This window comes from Fopius arisanus, unplaced genomic scaffold (genome assembly GCF_000806365.1).
Source record: "Fopius arisanus strain USDA-PBARC FA_bdor unplaced genomic scaffold, ASM80636v1 scaffold00002, whole genome shotgun sequence".
NCBI classification, from domain to species: Eukaryota; Metazoa; Arthropoda; class Insecta; order Hymenoptera; family Braconidae; genus Fopius; species Fopius arisanus.
This window is the reverse complement of record NW_011887741.1, coordinates 978,656-999,801: the sequence shown is the minus strand read 5'-3', so window position 1 is coordinate 999,801 and position 21,146 is coordinate 978,656. Positions and strand designations below refer to the sequence as shown.

At 36.7% G+C, this 21,146-nt stretch overlaps 1 protein-coding gene across 2 annotated transcripts in view; it reads left to right on the top strand.

The window, feature by feature from the left end:
- The window catches only part of Pde9 (phosphodiesterase 9), an 89,526-nt gene extending 69,118 nt beyond the window's left edge, over positions 1-20,408 (top strand). For both annotated transcript variants that reach the window (XM_011304160.1, XM_011304153.1), the window contains exons 4-10: positions 2,300-2,424; positions 3,234-3,444; positions 5,069-5,183; positions 13,877-14,114; positions 14,556-14,942; positions 15,280-15,531; positions 16,411-20,408. In XM_011304160.1, the coding sequence (XP_011302462.1) occupies positions 2,300-2,424; positions 3,234-3,444; positions 5,069-5,183; positions 13,877-14,114; positions 14,556-14,942; positions 15,280-15,531; positions 16,411-18,135 (3,053 nt within the window). In that variant the 3' untranslated portion in view covers positions 18,136-20,408. The remainder of the gene's footprint in view (positions 1-2,299; positions 2,425-3,233; positions 3,445-5,068; positions 5,184-13,876; positions 14,115-14,555; positions 14,943-15,279; positions 15,532-16,410) is intronic.
- Positions 20,409-21,146: the final 738 nt, after the last annotated feature.

Sequence of the window (21,146 nt, the reverse complement as noted above, 5' to 3'; positions counted from 1 at the left end):
TCCACCCTTGATTCAACTTTCCTTCTCACACGGTTAAAATAACCCCTGAATTCTGAATTTGTCTTTGACTCCACGTGCAAAATTCAGACAGAAGAACCCAAAACTTTCCCTCAGTATCCCTGAGTATCCGGGGGTACACCAAAATGTGGGAAAAGTTTTTCAATCAAACATACATGAACGCCCGACGTTTTCCAGACACATGTTGGGAAATAATTTCCATTTCCGGTGCGAGAATTAATCCGCATATAAATTGCTGTTTAAGAAGTTACTTGAAGCTTCAGGTGTGACGGACTAACCACAAAAAAATGATAACAATAATTTTAAGAATTGTTTTTCTAGATTTTGCAATCTCTGATTCATGCACGGGAAGATATATTCGAGTCGTATAAAATATAGAATCTACATTATAAAAATATATTATATTATATTATTATGTAGACTTGATTCAACTATATATTTTTGCAAAAAGGCAAAGAGAAATCCCAAAAAAAGGCCCTGATCAAACGATTATTTTGCACTCAATACTTGATGACGTTAAAAGGAGACGAAAACATGAGTCACGGTTGGTTATTAACCTCGAGGGGATGAGCATGTGTTTCCGCACTTATCTGAAGATAATTGCCAATAATTTTTTCCGGGCAAACGCCCGTTGCCTCCATTATCCACCAATCCCGGTTTTGTTCGCGTGAATTAAATTATTATTAGCGAGACTTGAATTATTTCGAGGCCCCAATTGAAAGATCATAATTGAGCCTTAAATATTCGCATTTCATTTTTCAGTAAACTCAATAAAAAACGAAATAGCAATTGCACTAATAATTTTTAACAGTAATGATTTTTAATTGAATATTTAATTTATTTACCACCTGAGAAATGACGCAAGGATTGGCAAATCACGAGAAAAAAGATCTCGTAATTCATTCCCCGAGGATAAACGCAAATGCGAGAATCGGGTGAAAGAAATTACCCGTAATTTACATTTGTTACTAATTTCCATGGTATAAATTATTGCGGATCGTTGAGTCCGCCTCCGAAACGAGTTTGTGCATCAACATTGAATGTTTAAAATCCCGGTGGAATGAAAATAAATGAAAGAGTGATTAAGTTTACTTGAGAAACCCCGGGAAAGGAAAAATGCCGTGAAAAAATATAAAGTCAAACAAAAATAACAATCGGACGTGATAAAACGGGAGAGCTAAGAAATCCTGATACCTGGAGTAATGAGTTTTCTGATGAGAATCATCACACCACGATTCGTTATCGATTTTCCTTCGTGGATAAATATCAAGTTTATCAAGTAAACATATTGATTCTCTTTTCCGCGTCAGCCATTTTGCCTCTTACTCCACTCTTATCCCCCGTATATTCTTCCACTTTCGCCAACATCGAGGAGCAAGCCACTCCTAATTAATTTTCCATTATTATTATTTGACGAATAAAATTAAAAATGCCGATATAATCCGCCCGACCAAACGCCGACTTTTCCACTGATTCCCCACCGCCACCTGAAATCCAACGCAAATTCTCAACGCAAATATTTCCATCCACCGGAGTATTTAAACCAATTAATAAACAATTGATCAGATTTTCACGAAGATATTTTAAGTAATTAATTATGCAAAATTCCAGTGACTATAAATTTGACCAGAATTTTTTAATAGAAATTCTTACAGAATGAAATGAAATATTCTTGAAATGATGAAATGCGTCACGGAAGGTGCTTTTATCATTTGCGAATCAATGCGGAGACTTGTTTTGAACAGCTTTCCCTCATTACCGAATTCCCACTGAATTGAAATGAGGACTGGTATTCGCACTTTCATGATGAAACTTTGCTAGTGTTTCGTGGCTGAAGATATCATGGAGAGACCGCAGTTATGAAAAATTCTGGGAGAGAAGAGGTGTTTTCCTCGATCCTTTTCATTACGTCTTCCATTCTCATCTGGAGAAATGGCAAGGAAATCTTATGGTTATTCTCGTTCGGGTGTTATATACATCTCGCTTTTTGTTTTGTTTTTCCGTTCTTCTACTGTCGAGATGTCCTCCGGAGAAGGCAAGTGCCACGGAGAGTCTCCTGCACTTTCGGTTTCTTTATTTATTCTTTTTCCTTTCAAGAAAAGTTGCGGAAACCGACGCTCCAGTTACTGCAAGTTGATTTTTCACCTCTTCATGTCTGAAGTCTCATGACCACATTTTATTCTCTATTCTTTAGCCCTTCAATTGGTGAATTCGTAATTTGTAATATAATTGTACATAAATTAATAATTAATTGGGAATCGTTTTTGGTTTTTGATTTCAGAACTTTTTCGAAATGCCGCAGAGGCAGGACCTCTGGACATCGTGAAGCTCCGTAAAGACGATAAACTGCTCAATATTTCGTCTCATCTCCCACCGAATACTCCAGACGACCCATATATCCTGCAGGTAAGCCTTCAATTAAATATTATACATAAAAAACTCTAACACAATACATAACATACGTTTCCAATTCAATAGCGCAATCCCAACACGAGTTTTCCACTAAAACCCCCCAATTAACAGAAGATAAGAATATTTCCATGAATACCTTTCATAAATAAAAAAATGAGTCGTTCCAAAAAGCCGATTCTATTTCTATTAAATAGTAACGTACACTCCAGTATAATAATAATTTCAATAGATTCGAAACGAGAAAGGGGAAAAATCGATGATTTCTCGTACCTCTCAGAAATTCTGGTGATCAGGTATTCAAGTCATAAGCCGTACAGTAGTCGTCCAGCTGGCAGATAACTCTGCACTCGAAACTATTAAATATATCGGGGAAATGTGGGTGTCGCTGTCAGTGGACCAGATGCTGATATTCTAGGCACGTTGAGGTGTGCTCTCGAGCATTGAAACGTGGTGGAGCGAGTGAAGCACTCCAGTAGAACCTCCCATGGGATTTCCCCCCAATCCCCGAGTACCACTGGTTATTTTCACGTTCAACAATGCTCTTTCACATTCCAGTTATTGACTCCCATTGAATTTAAACAATTACCCAATCCCAAACCAATGACTCCTATTTTTTCAACAAAAATCTCACTCGACTTATCCCACCGTGTTAATTAATTTTCCCGTCATTGACTCCCGTTGAATTTTCCATTCATGAATTTCGGTATTTGATAGAACAATTTATTCATTTATTCCACGATATTAATGCATTTTGCAGTGGATTTAGTGGATTGTAGGAATAATTAAGGATAATTATTTTTAAGATCGTTGGAGCCCATCCAGGAACATCAGGGATGATTGACTCAGACCTATTGCGAGAACTAGAAAGGCGTATATCAGCGATGGAACGTGAACTCCGGGTGCACCAGTCGACTGTCCTATCAGAGCCATCAGTAGCAGCTCTCAGAGAGCTCAAGCATCAAATGGATGCATTTCGGACTAAACTTGAAACTACTGAACATCTCAGTTGGCTCGGTAAGCTCATTTCTCAGGGCTCAGCGTCCGTGACATTCAATAACGTTTGCTGTGCACAATCTGTTATTTCTTTTTGGTGTATCGAGATAATAGACGGAGATATTGAAACATTTTCAATTTATGATGTGATATTGATACGGAAATGGCAATATTCCTGGGTGAATAATGCCGGGGCTTTTGGGTTTATTCAATATTTCATTCAGTGGTTTCAATATCCCAATTTTTCATGAAATATTCGGGGTATTAGAGGGCTTTTTCATTCAAAAGGTCTGCGGATTTCCGGAATCACTTTAATTGTATTGGAGATAAAAATGCCAGAATATTTTTTATTATGCGTATGAACAAGAAAATTCATGTGCGTGGGACGTTGGAAAAATAATTAATTAATTAATATGGGTAATCACACAATGGGAAATCATAAATTTTGTGCGAAAATCGATAGAATAGAATTATTGATCATCTTGAATATTCCGAAGTCTCAGAGGTTTTTTGTGATTCAAAGGGTGCGGAAAAAAATTGCTAGGATATTTTTTATCACACGTTTGAAGGTGAAATTTCCGGGGAATGATTCTCACTTATTCTTCGAAACTCTCAAGTGGACAAATATTTGTGGGTGTAAAAGACTCTACTGTCGAGAACCCGAGAATTTCCGAACAAATGTGTGCGCAAGTTGTTATCCCCCGTTCTTTGTCTTGCCAATTAAACTGAATTAAGAGGAATGGAAAAGTGCTGTGCAATTTAATTCAACCGAATCCAATGCACATTGAGGAGAATGACAGATATACGATCGCACAAACATCAACGACTGCCAGAAATTCGCGCGGTTACTGAATAAATATTTACACTCCTGGACTGGGGCGCTATTCCTATGCCAATGGAAGTAGCCAAATGCCTTCAGTCGAGTTTGGATTTTTATCGCGTTATTGAGTTCCTGGAATATATCGAAACCTTCACCTTTTATCCATTTAAAAAATCGTTTAATCTTGTAAAAGAAGTATCCAAATCACTCTTCTAACATCAAACAACATTCGTATTTTATGTGCCGGCAGTTTCCGCGGAATATCTCGGAATCTACGAGAGATACAAAAATTTTTCTCATGAGTTGTCTCAGAGAGTGATATCGCCACTATAAAAAAGGATTTAATAAAAATTTCGCTATCTCTGTTAAATTCTTCGATAATTTGTGAATTATTTAAATCCACCTGCTATCTTTTATCTTTTCGCGTATTTTATGGCGCACATTATGGAATTCAAAATAGAGATGACTGCTCCAAATTTTATTCAATAATAATATTATCCCGAAAAATATTACAAGTCGCGATATTACGATGTCATTAGATTATTTTAAAAAATATTCCAGATGAAATGATTATTATATGAATTGTAATATTCCGAGTTGTTATTTTGGTATATCACCCAAAAAGGAATATACACAAGTTAATTTCCTTTATCATTTTGTTACAAATATGCATCAATATTTCTGTCCTTTCATATCCACGTAGAAAAAATATTAAAAAATATGATTCTCCTAGGATGTCGCATTTGCCTCTAAATCTGAAGCATCACTGAATATATAAAGTTTCTCTTATCATACCGAGAAATCCCCCTCATTTTTTATTCCCAGGTTTTTACAAAAAACTACCTGGACCCGTCTCCTCAGAGGCGTGCAGGAGATTGCAGTACCGACGGAAGAGTGACACCGTGAAACGTCAAGTGCGCGATGAGTTTCACAAGATCTGGTGAGTTTTTCCATTTCCATGTATATCAAAGAAAATGAAAAAATACACTCAACATCATTTCCGGGAATAAAATTAACTCTAGGGAAAATTCTCCCACACCTCGGATACGAAACCCAAAACATTCTCAATCAATATTTTAAGAAGCATTCCTAGAATCGTATTTCCGACCCTGAATATTAGGAGAGGGGTAAATCTCTTCAATAGCCGACAATTAAATTAAAATCAGAAAATGTGAAATTAACTCATGGAAATTTATTATGAAATTTAAACTTTTAAATTCACATTTATTCTCCTTAAAAAATCCGCTGAATTGAATTTCCAGCGACTCAGCTGGATAAATCTATTCAAGATCCCCTGAAGATTCAATTTTTTCTAACAATGAATGACCACGTCCTGAGCTCTCAACTCCTCATACATCAACAGCTCAGAAAAACCTCTCCCTCATTAATCTTCAAGTTGAGCAACAAATGAATCAACGTCACTAGTTATTGATCTCCCACCAGTTTCTAAACTTTCTGAAAACCAATCCATTGCGAGGAATCCATCACCCATAACCCAATAAATATTAAAAAGTCCCACGACCCGACACAATCCAAGAATTCCTCGGCATAAAATCACATAACGTCAAGTGATACTCGAGATAAAACATTTAGTTTAATCACTTTTCATTTTCTCTACATGTTCATCCATCGAACGGAATTACCAAAACATCATCATGTTGATGTTCAATGCCTCCAATAACTCCCCAACAATTCAGGTCACCATGATAATCATTTCCATTCTCCATGCTCTCGCAATCAATTAACTCCAAACCCAATATTTTTGATTGCGATAAAAAATAAAATACAGTCGACCTGCATTGAATTGTTTCATCTACCGAGAAAAACCAATTCCAATGAAAGCATTGATTCGCCCCTATGCCGGTATTTCACGGACCCTCTTCCATAAAGATCATCGCCAAGATGAATTAAACCACTCGTTTATTTAAAAAAAAACCCAAAAATCATGTGAATCACTCCTTTTAAAGCAAATCCTCGCCCATCTCACGATTTGTCCAATTTTTCCATTATTTCCACCCAAAAATCTGGTTTAAACTTATTTCTTAAATAAATTAATTGTTTCTTGCAAAATACTCATATACACAGAAAAAAAAATTCTGCCAATAATTGACATATTGCGATTGCCATGATTTAATTGCAATCATAAGACATTACAAACAATATATTTTTTATAAAAAAAAATTATTTTCAATTAAAAATAATTGAATTTCTCTGCTGAGTGAAAACTAAAAGATTTTTTGATCATTAACAAATGAGTAATGATTGAAGTGGATAAATAGTTCATGTGACTTTGACAAATGATTTATTTGTCCTTAAATCTCTCCCCATGAATATTTCCCTACACGAAAAACCGCTCCTCCCAGCCGGAAAATTCTCGGAGGTCTAAACCATAATAAATGGTGAGAAAGAAGCAGCAGGAAATAAAAGAGAATAAAAAAAAAAATACATCTTGAAAATGAAAAAAACGCGTCAGTATCCTCTGAAGAGTCTGGGCTGCTGGTTAATGTCCTTCCGGACGGTTGACGCGTTATGAATTATTCAAGAAAAACGGATGGTACAACAGGAAAGACGATGACGGACCACTGGAGACACAACAGACCAACAACAATGAGTCTGCCATGAATTTGGAGCGGGTTTTATCCACCAAATGTCCTTGACCCCATGTTTTCTCCGACCAAAAATCTCCCAGACCGTCATCTCTCAGTGGGAGCCTTTCATGGATTTTTCATGCCATTTTCAATTCCCTGTGGCCTCAGGATTACGCAAACTCCTACTTCATTCATGCATCAACATCCAATAAATTATGCGCATGTTTACCGCATCGATCCATTATTGATCGGATTGCAAAGCCGTCTGCGTTTTTCCAATTATTTCGATCATCAACATTAATTTAATGATTGAATTACTTGGAAATGGCGAATGGAAATGGTAATACGGAATATTTTATCCTAGTGTATTCCATTTTTATGAATTATCGATGGAATAATATTGTAAAATGGCAACATTCCTCGCTCATCAAGTATCAAAATGGGAGCAATAAATAATAATAATAATAATAACTCTTGCTTGTCTTGATATTACAACGGTTTTTGTTTGACATGTCAATAGCCCCGCCTCCTATACACAACATAATTATTATAATTAACAACAAAACTGCGAAAACTTCACCTATCGTGGGCCCACAAAGATAATTTCGGGCCCCGATTAACGGCAGTGAAAATCCGGGAAATTTAAAAGCCTCTCGGCTTCCATTTTCATCTCCGAAGGAATTCCTATTACCCATAAAGTGCGTGAGGGTGGAAAAGTTTATGCCATCGAGTTACTACTTTGGAACTAGCATTTGTAAACCGAGTGGTCGGTACTCAACCGGTCCTTGACTGCCAATGAAAGGGTATTCAGAGTATTGAAAGACATTGGCCCTTTTATTTTTTACCCTTGCAGGGGGAAATTGCATTTATTCATCCACTCGGAGTGATTTCTACTCGGAGAATAGATCTTACTTCATTTGACGTCGACTTCTGGCTTCTAATTATACATTCCATAAATCCTTTGATCCAGATATTAAATCTCTTTGACTGTTTATAAATTTTCTCCTTTCTGCTTTTTAATTGCGATAAAATTCTAAGGAATTTCACAATTAAAATCTCTAATCTCATAAAAAATACAAAAAATTCGTGATTTCTGTGAATTAATCTTAAATTTTTAATTACATTTCGTTTTCAATTCATTCGATTTAAATTTAATTCAATTATCAATATTATTGATTTTTTAAATAAAAAATGAACAAAGTAGTATGAAATAGACGAAATCAGACGATTTGAAATAATTCAAATGATATTATTATTTTTATCAACGTGACAAGCAGAATACGGAATTTATGGAATTCCATTGAAACTAGAAATTTCCTGATTTTTCTCCACCATTTTGTTCAAATTATCTGATGTGGTTAATCCAAAGGATTAATTCCACAATGGAAATATTCTTCACTAATTAGTGTCCCTGCGTCGTCGGTTATCAGTCAAGATCAGGGGGTCGATGGGGCTTGAATAATTAGCACGCAACAGGATAATCTGATCATGACCAATTACCCAGTGGCTCCAGAGGAGGGTGATGGCTATGTTGATGACACTCATAATAGGCTCAATGCATGGGAACACGTGGACATCCACCAATGGGGATTTAGTGTCAAAATGACTGAACACTTTGCATATGGAAATTCCAGGTGCGACTCGTCTTTGCGAGCCCCATGATCGATAATTAATACATAAAATAAATAATTCCTGTTTTCCTTCAATTTCCAATTACCTAAAGTGTCTAATTGCCTCAAGTGATGATTCATTGAAATTCAAATTCAAAATCAAATTGAAATTTAAATGGAAAATTCCATTTTAATCCATATTTAGTAAAGAATAAACCATTTTTATTTTTTAATTCAAGTAATTATTATTATTGTACGTCCAAGTAGTTTCTTGGTTATTTATTCGCGTGAGGACTTGTTCCAGAAGAAAAACAATGAGTAACGAGATTTCCTTGGAACACGCAGTCCATTTTCACTGTTCACAGAGGGAAAATTTTTCAATTTCCCGAGATGCAGAGGACTTGTTTCGATTCAGTCTACCTCAATTCCGTTTTTCTCCTAAAATCACACGACAATCACTGTGATTTACCCGCGGCTATCCATCGCAAATGTGACTGACAATTGTTGGGAATGGTCCGAGTAACGAAATGTGTCACCCGCATCATCTGTAATGGAAAATATTGATGAAGAATATGAAGAGTTAAAAAAAAAAATTCACGGTTGGATGCATACGGAGCCATCAGCATAGAGAGTAGATACTGAATAAAAAGTACTCGCTGACACAGAATTAAACAATGGCAACGCGTATCGCACTTGACATGTATATTACGCCTTAAAATGGGAACCGGAATTTTTTTTTTAATGACAATACATGCACTAGACATGTGTGACAATTCTATAATTATTCCGACGTTTCGAAAAAAATAGACCGAAAGGGTTTAATATTTCTTGCTCAATTTGAGCTATAAATATATTTCAAAATATATTCAAAAAAATATTCTAACCATTAAAATTATTCCCCAGAACAATTACTTGCGCACGATTCGTCATATCAACAAATTCTATTTAAACAGTTGATTAGTACTCTACTAATTCAAATAAAATCACGTGAATATCATCCCTCTTTATTTTCACCTGGATGTGCTCCTTGGATCGGATAATGATACCCCGATATCTCTCAGTGCCTGGCAATCTAATTGGCTGCACCCCGTAATTAATCATTAGCTCCACAAACTTCAATAATTAGCAGTGTCTCCGGCATCCGATGTTTATCGAGTAAACTCGGAGACCTGAAATCTTGGGAGAATCTACGATAAAGTCATCCACACGTGAAGCCCCGTTAATACGTATTGAAAGCATTGAGCCCTTCGCCAGCACAAATTCCGCTTCAAGTATTATACAAATTCGCCTCCACACTCGACAATTGCGCCGAACAGATGCAAATGCCTGTTTCTCCGGAATTTCCCTGAGCCTTCAACCCTCGTCTTCTTAATCCTCACAAAATTCTGGTAAATTTACTCGCCTGGAAAATATAAATTCAAATACTCAATTACGTCGGAGGGCACAAGCCGATTGTGACAAAGTGCAATTGGTTATTTCATTTAACACCTTCAAAGACTTGAATAATTCAACTAAATAAATTTCCGCTTCCTCCTTCACCTCAAATCGACTTACTTCAAAAATTTGTTTGCACGGATTACAATCGCTATCGTTTTAGGGTCATTTATCACCTGTCACCGTTGTTATCGTTTTTACACAAATTGTTCGGGGTATCTACCCTTACGATCGCCGCCTCGCAAAATGTCGATTTTCATCCCCCTACGAGGAAATTCGCCATTAACAACTCGAGGATAAATTTTTCAACGGAAAGTCCATTATTCTGATCAGATCTCGAAGAGAACTCGGTAATTGATGATAATCAATAGCTATTGTCAAATACTGTAGCTCCAGAAACGGCAAAACAATTTTATCCTGATTGCTCATTTCCCGGAATTTTCTCTCGCGACTCCACGAAATTTTGAAGAATTTTCCACAATCAAAAATTTGAATAAACGTGAATCAATCGAATTCAACAGAAATTTTTGTATATTCTTGATAATTTAATGTTTATTTTTATTTAATGAGGTGAATAATCTTCCGTATCAGGATGTCATTTAAATTGTAGATAATAGATTCAGGAAGAGCCAGTGATAAACTAGTCATTGATCACACAGTTGCGTAATTATACCCGGGAAATCCGAAATATCGGAGAGTCGTGCTGATTAGTGGTTAATTATCGCAATCGGATGATATCCATTGGCAATTGCAGAAGAGACCAAGTGCTATCCACGATGCTAATTACTCGAGTGGAATAAATTGTTCTGAACTAGTCCAAAAATACTTCGAGTACTCTCTATTAACTTCAACGATTAATCGATTGGACGAAAAAATCCATTCCCGTGCAATTGACGTTTTTTCAATTATTCATCTATCAATTCTCTTCCAAATTTCTTTTATTATTATATAATCCAAAAATTTTTCAGTTTTCTACAGATGAATAATCAGAAAAAATTACAGAATAAGAAGTGGTGTAGGAATTTTACATTGCGATTTCGCGTAATTTATCAAATTTCATGTCGAATATTATAATTTGTGTACCAATTAGTAGATGATGATGACGGTGGATTGATCATTGTCAGGAGCATGTTGGACTATCTGATCGTTTCTCGTCACTGTATCCATCTGCAGATCCATTAGATTAACACGAAATTACCAACGAACGCAATACCCATTGATATTTAATTCCCCTTCATTTACTTGATGTTCCCTCTGTTAAATCACAGAGGCAGTCAACTGCATACGGAACAATACCCCAGTTTCAACGAATAAACTTTAAACCCTCATTCCTTTTGATTACCGTCAGCTTTAGAGAAATTCGATTTAGCGAATTTTATTCGGCAAATTAACTCCAAAGTTTCTCATAAAAAATTAACATTTATAATTAAAAAGGACCGTTTAAATTTGAATTTTTGTTTTAATGTTATAATTAGTTATAGTCGTAGTGATTTTTTTAAGAGGAATGAATTTTAGGCCCTCAAGCGTGTCTTTTTGAAATTATGTCATTTGTTGACAAAAATTGACATGTAATTGAATTTAAGTTGAGGTTTAATTTAATTCCAGCGAATGTTTGATAAATATTTCATGAATTGCTTGACACATTCTGCGTCACTGATCGTTCAATTTTCGATGGAGAAATAAAAAAACGACGAGTTCACTTCGTGCAATTGTCACTCGAATAAATGAACGTCCGGTTTGCATTTTCTGTTGCCGCTGGTCACATGCTTTTTTCGTCTGTCCACTGATGGCTTCTGTATGAGATTTCTGTCTCTGGAAATTCCAACTGTCATGTACCAACGACGAGATTATTAAACGGCTTTTTACTATTGATATTTACCCTCGTACATTGAAAAATGTCGCGAAATACTTATGAAAAAATCTACTCCAGTCACTTGCTTGTTTTCTTTTTTTGATATAATTTTTTTATCACGAGATATCCCTTCTGAAAAAAAGCATGTAACGATTTTTCGTCAGCTTTTTTCAGCGCATAGCTAAGCTATGCATATCATACTATATATATACATATATGTATATAATATAGTATAATATACCATTTCAATTTGCTAGAATAAAAAAAAAATATTGTACTTATCAATTGAATTTAATTGAAGGAAAAAACAACAATAATCAATAATTATTCAATATCCCGCCACTTGTGAGGATTGCTCCTACAAATTAATCTTTTTAGTTGAAGGATAATATATAATCACAGATAATAAAAATGGTTCTCAATATATAGCGCATGCGTTCAGCGCACGCCTCAGATATTACCCCAGTGTTTCGAAAAATATGTTGCAAAACAAAATTTCAATGATTCTTATATGGAGATTTTTCCTAGAAACTGATGATTTCGCTGAGATGTGAAAAAAAAATGGAAAGAGTGGGAAGTGGCGCAGTTGGTATCCAACAGGAAACGTGACTTTATTTATTCTAGAATGAGTGTATGTGTACTTAGCACGTGCATTCCACGGATCGTTGGGCGTAATTGCACTGGCGCTTATTTCTCGTACATTCTCTTTACCCGATCCGTCAGTGGGTGCTCCCATTGAGGTGTACACCGGCGCCAGTAGCGGTAATGATAAAAATACATGCTTGGTCTTGAAAATTGATGGATAAAATCAGTAGCCAAGCGGTAAACTAGGATAAGTGGATTTTTTTCTCCCCCAGTTTTCAGCCTGTACCTCGTAATCGACGGACCATAGCGAATTTTTTGTTTAAACATTTTTTGTGGAAAAAAATGATAGCTAGAAAAAAGGTGTCTATGAAAATATCATTATTTTTCACGAATTTCGAGAAATTGGATAAAAACTAATAGCGAAAAATATCCACTTATCCTAGTTTAGCACTTTGCAACAGAAACAACAGGTAAGGGGATTGTAACGGACTGCCGACACTTTAGATAGGAAAATAATACAGGAAAAGCCAAACGGATGTTTTGTATGTTCATTATAGCTTCCTTGGCACTTGTCGGGAGAGTCCACTCTTGACCACCAATTACGTGATTACTAACGCGCATCGCCAATTGCGGGATCGTCGGCCGCACGACCTTGAATACATTCCATACGGATAATTGCATTTGTCCACAAATAACGTTCATGCATTCACTCGGAGACACTCATAAACTTCTAGACTTCTCAATCATTATAGAACATTTTTAACCCCCATTCGGAGAGTCGTTTAAGATTTAATTACAGTTTCTATTTTTTTTTATCTCATTATCATATTGTTAACTACATAATAATATATGATAATTCATTACAAAAATCGGGGATTGACGATAAAAATTCCAGAATTTTCACGCAATAATTTCAATAGCTGAATTTTTTGGATAATTCCTCTGAAAGCCATTTAAGGGAAAAAGATTTCGCGAGACATTTACGGAATAATCACAAAAATTTGTTAGGAATAAATCCCGGAATCTGCTGGCTGTCCTTCGAAAATCCTTATCTACTCCCAGAATTCCTTTTCTCTTCTTGGAAATGAGATCAGATTCACTGAACCCAAATCGTTACTCCAAGGGATATTGGGGATTTACGAAAAAAAAAAAATCCACTCTACCCAAACCTCTCCTCAATTCTTAAGTAAATGAATAGATCTCTCTTGCGAATAAAAAAAGTCTCCTTTTTCCTCCGCAACCTTTTCACTGAGGAATTCCATTTTCTTTGCAGTACCCATCCATGCTCTTTTCAAGGGAATACCTTTGTAGGTCATTATGAGGGATATTTTGGTAAAAGTTTCTTGAGACCCTAAGCGCTGGTCTAACTATCGCAATCCTCGAACATTCCCGATTTATCCAAGTACCTCAAGATATTTATCCAGCGCTCTAAAATTTCGGGGGAAAATTTCGGGCGTTTTGGAGCAAATAAATTTAAACTGATCTGGATTGCGTGAATTTGTACGAATGATTGATCAATTATCTGAAAATTAATCATCGAAAAATCGTTAATTTTTCATTACAGTGATGTCTCCCTGTCACAAAGTGTGAGCCAGTGGCTGCGATCCCCTGCCTTCGACGCTGGCCAGTGGAAGGACGAGGAGTTGCTCCTAATGCTTCAGACAATGTTCGTTGAACTTGAATTACTCGAGAAGTTCGACATTCCACTGTCAACACTCCGCAACTTTCTGTACGAGGTCTATAATAATTACAATGCAGTGCCCTTTCACAACTTCCGACACTGCTTCTGCGTCGCTCAAATGGTAAAGATCGATTTCATATCAACAAAAAAATCCCTCTGCACATCCTGGACTCCAAAAAAATTCACAACTCTCAATTAAAAATTATTATTATTTTTCCTTCGGCTCTAAATTTTCGTCCCCACCTTTCGCCTTTCTCCTACAAATCCTACAACAATCAGTTAACTATTAATGAATTATCAATCAATCAATGACTCAGTCAAATTGATTGATCAAAAGATTTCACGCTAATGTGCAAAAAAAATTGCAGAACTCAACAGGGAATAATTTCTCGAATAAAATTTTATCGGCAAATCAGTTCTTCAATGAGATTACGATTACGATTATTATTATTATTATTATGATTATGATGTTAACATTGAGGTAGGGTTTGAGATCAGTAATGGTCAGTAAATTAATGGTATTGAGAGGTCTCATTGTTGGTCTGTTCTATTCTGCTCTCAGATGTACGCCATAATCTGGGCTGTGGATCTACCCTCGAAGATCGGACACCTCGAGGTTCTAGTGCTAATTATATCCTGTATATGTCATGATCTCGATCATCCGGGCTACAACAATATTTATCAGATAAATGCACGTACCGAGCTTGCACTGAGGTACAACGACATCTCACCCCTGGAGAATCATCACTGTTCAGTGACGTTCAGGGTATTAGAGTATCCTGAATGCAATATACTAGCTGCTCTCGATGCCGCAACATTTCGAACTGTGAGAGAGGGAATTATCAGGTGTATCCTTGCCACTGATATGGCAAGGCACAACGAGATACTGGGACAATTCACTGAGACCATTTCGGAATTTGATTACACGAATAAATCTCACATTAATCTGGTAATTGAATTTCAAACGATTCTTCAAATCATCTCTGTTATTTCGAATACGAATTCGGGAAGATATTTATTATTTTAGTGATTACATTACTTACTTCATTGAGAAAATTGTTTACAATGATGGAATATAAAGAGAAATGAAGTAATGAATTCGTTTAAAAATGAGAATATTTTAGAAAGTTGTGAATAATTTATTGGGAAATATTCCAATAAATCTTCGGACTGACGAGAAAGCCTGACATGGAATTTAGCAAAATAACAAGATAAAACCGACGGCCTGATGTCAAGCTGTCCAATTGTGAATTTCCCATATAACTCTAATAAAGTGTCGTTTTTAGCTGTCAATGGTGTTGATAAAAGTCGCAGACATAAGTAACGAGGCACGTCCAATGGAGGTAGCGGAGCCCTGGCTGGACCAGCTCCTGCAGGAGTTCTTCAAACAAAGCGACGCAGAGAAGCTCGAGGGATTACCAGTGACGCCTTTTATGGACCGTGATAAAGTTACGAAGCCCTCGTCACAGTGCAGCTTCATTGGCCTCGTACTTTTACCCCTCTTCGAAGCACTCGGTGAACTATTGACCGAGCTGGAGGTAAAATCCCCGATATCTTCACACGTTTATTTCCTTTCCCGTGTTTTAACGTTCAATATTAAAGTTGTTTGCTTCCCAACTTCCTAACATATCCCAACTGAACAGAAATTTCATGTTCCTAATTTTCCGAATCTGAAATTCAAACCCCGAGGATGAGTCATCACGCGGTGTTCATTCGGCGAATATTTGTTCATAATTTGTTTTCTATTTTAAGTTATGAAAATTTTACTCTGAATTCAATTATATGCACTACAAGTCTCGGCCACTTTATCCCACTCTTCGGCGCGATAAAAAGTCATAGATCCTCGAAATTATTGGTATGTCGTACGCGAGAGGCTCGTCACATTCACAAACCTCTTCAGGATGTTCTTGAGCATTGCCGAACAGCACCTAACTCACTTTTTAATGCCACCTTTCACCCTAAAACATTTACAATCCTCTTTGCGCTCGTACTATCTTCTGTGACTACATTTTATGTGGAAAGCCCTACCATAAATATAATCCTTAAGCCCCAGGAACTCGAAAATATCCTGGACTGAATTATAATAAAGAATTTTGCAACGGAGGATGTGCGATTACACTTTTAAATATTGTAATTGCATAATAACATCAATAACATTCTAATAACAATCTGCCGTATAATATTTTTCAGACATGAAAGTTCGTCCAATCATATGAATATTCGCTAATATTAATATTTAATGTTATAAATATTATGTTGGCTATGAATTTTCCAGACCGAAGTCTTTGACTCTTCCAAAATTCATCTCATAAATACTTTTCCTGCTTTTCACACCTCAATAAGAAAATAATCCACAATCAAAGGGAATATTGAATTCAATTCAGCAGAGGGTCAAGAGAAATTTTTATTGGTTCCAGGACATGATAGTCCAACCAGCGCGTGAAGCCCTGGAGTACTACCGACGTCTGAACGAAGCAGCAAAAGACGAGCGTCACCACAGGAAGAGTGTGATCGACCTGGGGGAGTCAACCCCGTCATCCGCCCCCTCGAGCACTGGAGCAGCATCAGTACAGAAGTCAACGTCGTCCCACAGCATGCGTTCTAAACGTTCAGCAAGTACCATCCGCTCGCGTTCACGCTCCATCGAGGACGAGGCAGAGAACAATCTCCTGGAGGAGGACGCAGAGAACCCAGAGAGCTCGGACCCAGAGACAGCGACGGAAGTAGAGGTCAGCGAAAAAACCCTCAAGTTCAAGATCTCAACGGAGGGTAACGTCCCACCGCAATCAGGTCGCAAGAGCTACCCGGGGAGTAGAAAAGGGAGTCGTGAGAAGTCATCCTTTGACTACCACCACAACGACCTGGCGAAGGCAGTGAGAGACCACGAGAGAGAGCGAAAGAAGAGTCGAGGTGAGAATTTCTCCAGTGACATGTCATCCCCAGTGAGCGCCAGATCTGGTGAGGAGACGAGGATCTTGGAGGAATTCGAGAGGGACGAGATGATGTACATCGACGCGAGAATCGAGGAGGAGAGGACCGAGGGCAATGGCACGATAATCGAGGACATCCCCGAGAGAATGAACTCGAAGAAACGCCAGAGTTGCGACGAGAGGGAGCGCAAGGACGTCGTTGTCATGACTGAAGGGGGTCTCCGCTGCTGCTGCGACGACAAAACAACATCCAACAATCACAAGTCCCTTCTGTCAAGACTTCGAAACTTCACCGATCGCCTCAGCATAAGTTTTGATTCGAAAGAGCCACCTGTTCAGAAAACCAAACACGTGTCGAAACCCTTCTTGAAGAGTAATTCAGTTGTGTCGGGTTCAACATCCAGACAGGCGCCCGTCATGCTGTGTAAACGTTGCAATCTAATGAAGACAGTGAAAGACAGTAAGGATCCGAATCAAACTGTTGTCGAACTCCTGGAGAAGCGAGCAATGACTTTGCCAAAGGTACGTAAACACGACGGCAAGAACAAGAGTTGGAGAATGGTCTTTGCCAAGGAGAAACGACCGTCAGCTTCCCTGGAAATACTGCCAGCCCATGACAATGAAACATCCGCTGTCAAGCACAAACGCAATCTCTCGAATCCAGAGAGCAAACTCTCAGTGACGAAGACCCAGAGTATGAAGGAAGTCAAGGAGCAGAAGAGGATGAATTTCCGGGAGATCGAGGTGAGGAGTAAGTCTAGGCCGGAGATTGTCGTTCATCCGGGTAGTTCGAGTGTCGTTGACGAGGGGATTGACAAGGTAGAGATCAGGAGGAGTTCTGCCAGCATGGAGGACATCTCCAAGATAACGAAGCAGAATGAGGGAATTCTTCTGGGAACCCTCGAGGACAAAAAGTGCGAGGAGATGCACACGGGGAGTCTCGACTCGATGCTTTATAAAGAGTCTGTCAAGGATGTGAAGAAGACTTTTGCTTTTGCCAGCCCCTGTCCCACGAAGAAGGCGTCTCCTGGTCTATTCTCGAGGTTCAGATCTGGAATGAGCATTGATGGGACACGATCAACGAGCAACAGTGGATCTCTTCATGATCAACCCACTCAGAGTGGATGGATATCATCTTTGACTGCTAGCTTTAGACCTAAGAGGCAAGTTGGGGAGATGCCGGCTTCACCTGGACACGAGGAGGTCAAGTGATACGTCATGATTGTTAATAGCAAGGAGACGAGGAGTGACTGGAGCGAGTGGTGGGCACAACGGTTACCCTGTTGCAGTGGGTGAATAAACTTTTGTTTTTTTAATTTATTGTTCTGAGGATGGGGGCGAGTTGAGCTTCCAATTTTTCATTGATTGGCTGATTCATTGATGATGAGTCATATCGAGGTAATAATTTCGTCGAGAAGAGTTGAAGGTTCGAGCCAAGGGCTGATTTATCAAACACATGACAGATTTTGGTTGGGAATCTTCTTGAGACACTTGTTGATTGAGTACATCAGCAAGAAAGTGGTAAAGTGTGATAAGTCGAATTTAAACTTCGTTATCGATTTACCTCGATAATTATTAATTAATTTATTAATTATTAATTAACATGAACTTTTCACTTTTATCTCTGCAATCGATAGATTTTGAGATTAATTGATATTTAAAAGTGTGAATTTGAATAATTTATTTACTACTTTGTTACTGAATTGGAATATTGAGGAGAGAATTTTTCCATTAACAAGAGCTATTGAATTCTCGATTGGTATCGATCGATATTGATTAGTATCGGTAAATCTCGAAGCCGCGTCTGGCATACGGTTGACTACGTTTATTGATTTATTTATTGTCCATCTTATGAATAACGTAATGAGTAATTATTAATGTTGTTCGTTATGCATCATTGAAAGAATATATATAAATATATATGAATATAGATATTAAAGATTTAGTATATATTTATATATATGTGAATTGAATGAAAAATCGCCGTTGAAAAAAAATCGTATAAACATGCATACACGTATACATCTATATCTACGTAACGACCGATAAGTATAGTGATAGGTCATTGAAGGATTTAATAGATATGTTAATTATAATTACAGCTGTGACAAAAAAAAATCAAAAAATGTGCTTCTTTGGATCACAGTATTGTTATCATACTCTCCATTCTGATAAATTACATGTCCTGGGAGAAATATATAGAAAATGTTCAATGGAATTTTTCATTTCGTCAACTAGAAATAACGCGACATTTTAAAATCTCATTTTTTTCATTTTCAAGACGATTCTATCATTTTTTTCACTTACACCAGAACAAAGTCAATTGCCATTGTCGACAAGAATTAATAAAATATTTCTTAAGAAAATATTCTGAATTGGTTAAATGGGAGGATTTAATTCTAGAAATTGACGATTTAATTTTCAAGTGTTGACAAGTGAAGAATTTTTCTGAATAAGTCGTGAAAATACAAATCAACCTCATTGTATGATTAAAATCGCAGAATATTCTATTATTGGATAATAATTGTGTACTTCATCAATGATGAAATCAAATAAAATGAGTCTGTCTCGTGCGCAAATAACGATCCACTCATCATTTCTGGATAATTGCTGTTAAAGAGTCAAATCACGAGTGTAATTGTTTTGAATGTTACGGTAAAATGAAAAAATGAGGGATAAAATCATGTAGTTTATCTATAATGTCTAATACTGTCTGTTTCGATGAATTCGTGTAGAGATATCGCTATTTAATTGATTAGGAGGAACGAGGGAACCATTAGGAACTATTTTCGTTGATGGAGGGATTTTTTTTTTGAGTTTAGGAAACACATCGGTGAAATTTCAAAGTCTTCACTAGAGCTCGAGATTTATTGCGCGAATTCTGGCGCCTGATGAGACATTTTTGATCGATAACAAAAAAACAAAAAGGGACGTGGGTTTGAAAAAAAATCGTTTAGTCCCTCAATTTTCATGCCATTGACATTTTTATTTTTTCAAAGTGCTCTATAAAATTCAAGGAACAAAGGCATCCGTTTTACGATCCATCAAACGGATCATGAAAAGATTTTTAGAGATGAAAAATTGATGAGTCAATGTGAAAGCAATGAAACGACAGAAAATCACCATTTTTGCATCATTCGGTCGGTGGATCGTGAATAGATGGATTCCTTTGTTCCCGGAAATTCGACGGATATTTTGATAAAATAGAACGGCGATCGAACAGAAAATGAGGGATTTACACGATTTTGAAAGTAAAGTAAAAGTAATTGTTCATTTGTCACGAGTTGCTCAATAATTTTCCAACAATTGTAATGACTTTTAAGTTTCACTAGAGTTTCGTTTCAATCACTTCAACGATCCATAAGAACAAACTGTCACTGATTTACATTCTCAAACGATTATCACGCCTATGATTTTTACATGTTTATATTTTTATACTTCATCACTGTTTTCTATACGGCGATTAAACCGCATGTATTGTTGAACTCTAGTCTTACGTTTATTGTGTTTTATCCCCAATGTATCAATTGGGCATTTATCTCCTTTTTTTCGCTGACAAATCGGGTCAATTATTTTATTTACACAACACCTAGATCTATTGAATTTCATGAAAAAAAAAAACGGATGAGCGAAAAAATCATTCCAGGAATGGGATGAAAATTTATTTCATCCGATTTTTTCCATCATCTGTTATTGATTAATCAAAATAATTCAGATTGTTTTGAAAATTCGTTACCAAGTGTTTTTCACAAATTTCAGAGCCTCGATTGAATAATAAATAAATTGTTATTATCGCGTGATACTCAATCGTAACAAATCTTAAATCTTGCGACCAATTTTTCCAAACGTTAAAGTGTACTTCTCTTTTAAATACAAATGAAAATTCGAATGAATTATCACAACTAAACTGTTAATAAATGGACTATTTTTATGGCGTTTTAGTAAACGCAGATATCGTTTTAATTATATCCTGAAAAATTAACCAAAAACTTGGAGTTTAAAGTAATATCAAATGATGTCAATGTTACAACTGAGGCAAAACTGAAAAAAAGAGAAAAAAATGGAGAAAAAAAATTACATAAAGAAACAAAATGAACATGATAATTATAAAAAAAAACACTACCTGTGCCTGATGTTTGTCATTTATTTATTTTAATCTCTTCCTATTTACTAACTCCACTTAAACATGGCCTAAGGTATTGATGATGTTTTTGCTCGTGTTA